Here is a 5,032-nt window from a genome sequence, read left to right as displayed (position 1 = left end):
TTGTATTAGGTAATGCAGGATTTAATGTAAACAGTTGTAGTGTCATGGCACCAATTTGACAATTACAGGTTTTTATTTTTATGTAATTCAAGATAGAATATAATTTGGGGCTCAGTCTTAGATGTAAGCGATGAACAATGTCTTGAAATTAGTGGTTTTATAACAAGACAATTTCCAGTGGGTAAAAACAAGCCGATCTGCATCACTTGTTATGCACTCCCTGGAAAATATGCTGTTAAACCAACAAAGAAAGAGTTATCGTTGGGGGAAAAATCATGTTTTTAACCAAGTGTTTGTATACAATTATCATTTAAGTTTAAATTTATGGTTTTGGATTTGTGGATTTTCTAAAGATAAATAAAATACAATAAATGGAGCATTTCCAAGAGGGTCCTCGTGCCCTGATACTCAGACCTTAATGAATGACAAGTTCATTTCTTACAAGCCGGTCTTATTTTCCTGGCATTCTGCCATATCACAATCTTCTCCTTCAATAGTTACAGTGCCGTTGCAGGGTGGGACATCACTCAAGGTGCTGCGCACAGTAACCCTCGTCATGCTCAGAGAGCGTTTCCTTGGGACAGGACGCCATTTGTGGTGACACATCACCTCTTTAAACATCTCTCTGAAGCGGGTGGACATGAGATTGTAGAGAATTGGATTAACGGCTGAGCTCAGATAGAAGAAGACCCCAGAGATGACATGGACGTATTCGTAGATCTGGAAAATCTTCATGTGCTCGCTGCTCTTGTGGTCCAGGAAACTCCACATGAGTCGATCGGTGTGGAACGGAGCCCAACAGATGCCAAACATGACCACTAGTACAACTGAGGAGAAAATACTGTGTTACATATAATAGTTGTATCATTAGAATGCAGAAATTGCTGTCTATTCAATGCATAAAACTCAAGATGTGTTTCTAAACGACTCGAAGGGATGGAGCAGATCACATAAGTTAAGAATACGCTTGCAGTGTAATATGATCTAAACCAGCCAAGGCACTGTTATACATGAGAATTCAGTTGTTGGCCAGCTGGCCTACTTACACAACATTTTAGTGACCTGCTGGCGACGGGTTTTCTGCTGCTGACTGCGCACATTAGAGGAGCTGTCTTGTCCCACACTGGCATTTGCCTCCAGGACATGCAACATCTTTTCCCGTTTTAGCTGCATACCGATGAGCAAATACAGCACGCTGATGGTCAACATGGGCAGGAGGAAAAACAGCAGAGTTGTGATTTGGATGATCAGGTTGTACATCCAGCGTGGCTTGACCAGCATGCAGGTGGCAGACGTGGACAAGGCACCTACGCCTTTCCCTTTGGGAAGAGGGAGGGTGAAGATACCATGGAGGCTGGTGTTGGGAATGGCGCACAAAACAGACACGCTCCACACACTCAGGATGACCCGCTTGGCATGGGTGCGCGTCACTACGTATTTGGCCCTGAGTGGATGGACTACAGCAATGTAGCGCTCCACGCTCAGCGCTGTTACATTCAGGATGGAGGCGAAGCAAACGGTCTCAAAGAGGAAGGTCTTAAAGTAGCAGCCACCTTTGCCGAATAGGAACGGATAGTTACTCCACATTTCGTAGAGCTCCAAAGGCATTCCCAGAAGAAGCACCAGCAGGTCCGACACCGCCAGACTGAACAGGTAGAAGTTGGTGGGCGTCCTCATGACCTTGTTACGAGCAATAACGAAGCACGTAAGAATGTTTCCAACCGCTCCCACCAAGAAGATGAGCAGGTAGGTGATGCACACAGGCAGAAACACCGGGGAACGTCTGGGCCCCAGATATTTCTCCAGATACTCGTCTTGGTTGAGGCAAAACTCTTCCATTTCTGCCTCGCTGAGGTTCAACACAACACTGCTGTTGCAAAGCAGATCTTGGATGCATCTTAATGCAGAGGAATCCGTTGACGAACAGTTGGGTTTGGCAATCATTCTGGACCTAGTGATGAAACACGAAAGGGTTGGAGACATCAGATGAGGAACATATTTGCTTGATGATGTTGACAAACGGAAACTTGAGAACCTGGAGGTTTTTAAAACGTTGATGAAGGTTAGGAAGAAGACACATTGAAGAAATAATAAACGACTGTGTTAATTCATTTTTTTTTTTTTTTACCTTAAAATATACATTTTCAGTCAAATTTATGGGGGTTTGTAAGTTGATTTATAGACACAGCACATAAGCTGTAGACGCCAGCTGGTCACTGTTGTTATTGCACAATTCATTCCCTGAGGTGAATCTGACGAGGTAAATAAAACACACTTTTATAAAGAAAAGAGAAGAGATTGAATACACTTAACAGAATATGGTATGCTATATGGTCTAGCAAAGCATAAACTGAGGTAGATTTTTATTTTTTTAAAAGAGCAATTTGTTCAGTAAACCACTGTTTAATAAAAATGCTTTTAGGGGAAGTAGTAGAGATGGTTACTGTCTTCGGCAAATTGAAGGAATGAAATAGAGTGAGATACATTAGGTTTAAGCTTGCATGATTATATTAGCACGCTCATTTCCGAGCCAAAGTGGCTGCTATACAAACACTTTAATATTTTTCATTTTATTTTTCTAAGAAAGGTGATGTTGGGATCAGCACACACAGTATATACTCTTGTGATTGATTATTATGCTTGTGAAAATGAAGTTAAAATTCAGAACTGTTAAAATTATAATTTACAATCATTTATTTTACTTGTGCCAAACAGTCAAAATAATTGTACTTCTCTAAAGCACAACAAAAGATTATTAAAACATAATGACTTTAATGCACTTTAAAATAAATTACATTTGAAGTACACTGCAAGTGCACATTTCTTACAATTAAGCACACAATGATAAACACAAACACACACACACACACACACACACACATTCGAAATTGAATCATGGCTATATATGCAACTACATACAAAAAAAAATAGTATTTATTAATGCTCCTTCTAGTTTTTTCCCCCAAGCATGTGCATCAAGAGAAAACAATGTATACGTCGTTTTTTTTTTTAGCATGATCATGAGAGATCAACAAGTGTGTCAGACATTTAAACACCACATATGATCAGAAATAGCCCTGATTTTACATAGTTACTGAGAACTGATCAATCAGTCTGAAACCTAATTAAGACACATATTCCCCGGAGCATTTCATTAAGGAAACCTCCCAAATCGATTTTCATTCCAATCGTGCCATTAATATCAGCTATGAATCGATAATAAAAAAGTATTTGAATAGATTGTCACCTACACCAGGGACACTATATCGACATCAACAAGAATCTTACCTTATAGTTTGGCACAATTGACAATCCACTATATTAAAACATCATTGAGATGAAAATTAAAGCTGAAGGTTCTCCTCAGAAGTCCTGAGCTGATGTAAAAAATGCTATTCTAGTTTAAAGACTGATAATGAGCCCATCACACGTGTTATAATGGGAGTGTTTCCTTGGTTATACAAAGAAACACAGTTATGCTCTCTCTCTCTTTCTCTCTCTTCACCCCTATTGTATGGCATGGCAAGTCTTGTTTAACCCTATGCAAGCATGAGCATTCTGGTTTTGTCCCTTTTTATCTTTCATCATACTCTAACAGTGATTTAGCACATGGTAATCAGATTTCATTTGTGCTGTTGAACTGTCAGCAGATCTGTGTTTAATTAAGATGGATTGCCTTCGTTTGAATGAGGACCTTCATCACAATGCAGCACACCTCTGGTTTCCACAATGATAATGAGTCTCAAAGATAATGAGCATCTGTCATTGTTTCCTTCATTCTTGTCTGTCTGTGACGTTATCAGTTTCAATGGGATTGATAAAATTCAAGAAAAATATGTAGAGGAAATGCGATCCTTCTTAATTAAAATAATCATAGACATTTCCATTCACATTACGGATATCAATGATGTCCCTTTATGATTCATTTACAGTGTAACTATGGGCCGTTCACACAGAATGCATTTCTATATTGCACTAAGCTGCTTTTTCATTTATTTATTTATTTTTAATTAAAATAAATTCTATGCGGACATTTGACATTCTAAAAATTCAGTGCTCAAGTTAGTTGTTAAACATATAAAAAAAAATGCATCTTGTCTTTTCCATCCCCGTGTATCGCATTGTTAAACACATTGATGGCTCAAACGTCAAGTCAAGTCACTTTTATTTTTATAGCGTTTTAAACAAAGAAGATTGTCAAAGCAACTGAACATTCATTCATTAGGAAAACAGTGTATCAATGAAAAAACCATTCCAGAAAAGGTTCTTTATAGTCTTTTTTTAAGTACATTTGTATCTTAAAATGTTCTTCAACTAGGTTCATTTAAGAACGGTTCACTTTAAGGCTGTTTGGGGAACCAAAAATAGTTATTCTATGGAACCATTGCAAAACACCCTTTTGGAGCCTTAGTTTTTAACAGTGTATAGCAAGAAGCAAGAATAGATTAAAATTGGTGCCAACCGAAAGAGACAAGTAGACATGTAAATGTCATGATTGCTGCTGGAAGGAACACGGAGTCATGGATAATCAAAATAGTCTTTAAGAAATCCAAAAACACAGTGTATATCCAAACTGGGAACTGGAGAAGACACATGGACACAACATACTGTAGTAGACCCGACAAACACAGACTGAACAGACTCAAATTTACCTCCACAACTTTGGGAACAAGGAGACACACTTGGAATCAAATGAATAACCAAACATGGAAGGCACATGAAGGCGAAAAACACACAGATACAGTACATGTTCATGACCCTAACATATCGCCCCCTCTCGGAGGTCACATCCTCGAGCTATAGAAACTACAGAACGGGGGGCACAGATGGGAACTGGAAGGAGGCTCAGGAAGAGGATGGAAACTTGGGAGGGGGTCAGGGAAGTGACGATGGAGGGAGGAGCCAAGGAGACAACAGGAAGGGCTTGGATCAGGAGGAGCCAAGCAGGACCCAGGTCACAGCCATAATGGTGACCCACAGTAGAGGTGATGGGGTAGTCCAAAGCAGAGACTGAGACCCGATGGGCAAGGGC

At 39.6% G+C, this 5,032-nt stretch overlaps 1 protein-coding gene across 1 annotated transcript; it reads right to left on the bottom strand.

The window, feature by feature from the left end:
• Positions 1-362: 362 nt before the first annotated feature.
• nmur1a (neuromedin U receptor 1a) lies at positions 363-3,457 on the bottom strand. Its single transcript, XM_052590324.1, has 3 exons — positions 3,289-3,457; positions 1,047-1,951; positions 363-827 (listed from the first exon to the last, which is right to left on the bottom strand). Exons 2-3 carry the CDS (start codon positions 1,942-1,944, stop codon positions 439-441), a joined length of 1,287 nt encoding a protein of 428 aa, XP_052446284.1. The 5' UTR covers positions 1,945-1,951; positions 3,289-3,457; the 3' UTR covers positions 363-438.
• Between the last annotated feature and the right edge of the window lie 1,575 nt (positions 3,458-5,032).

This window comes from Carassius gibelio, chromosome B22, assembly GCF_023724105.1.
Source record: "Carassius gibelio isolate Cgi1373 ecotype wild population from Czech Republic chromosome B22, carGib1.2-hapl.c, whole genome shotgun sequence".
NCBI lineage: Eukaryota > Metazoa > Chordata > Actinopteri > Cypriniformes > Cyprinidae > Carassius > Carassius gibelio.
This window is presented reverse-complemented; position numbering and strand designations above follow the sequence as displayed.

Bases quoted from the DNA above. Each gene is read 5' to 3' on its own strand.
- nmur1a (XM_052590324.1), bottom strand. From the start codon at position 1,944: ATGATTGCCAAACCCAACTGTTCGTCAACGGATTCCTCTGCATTAAGA. The intron at 828-1,046 runs GTAAGTAGGCCA...TTTTCTCCTCAG, and splicing joins GCAGGTCACTAAAATGTTGT to TTGTACTAGTGGTCATGTTT.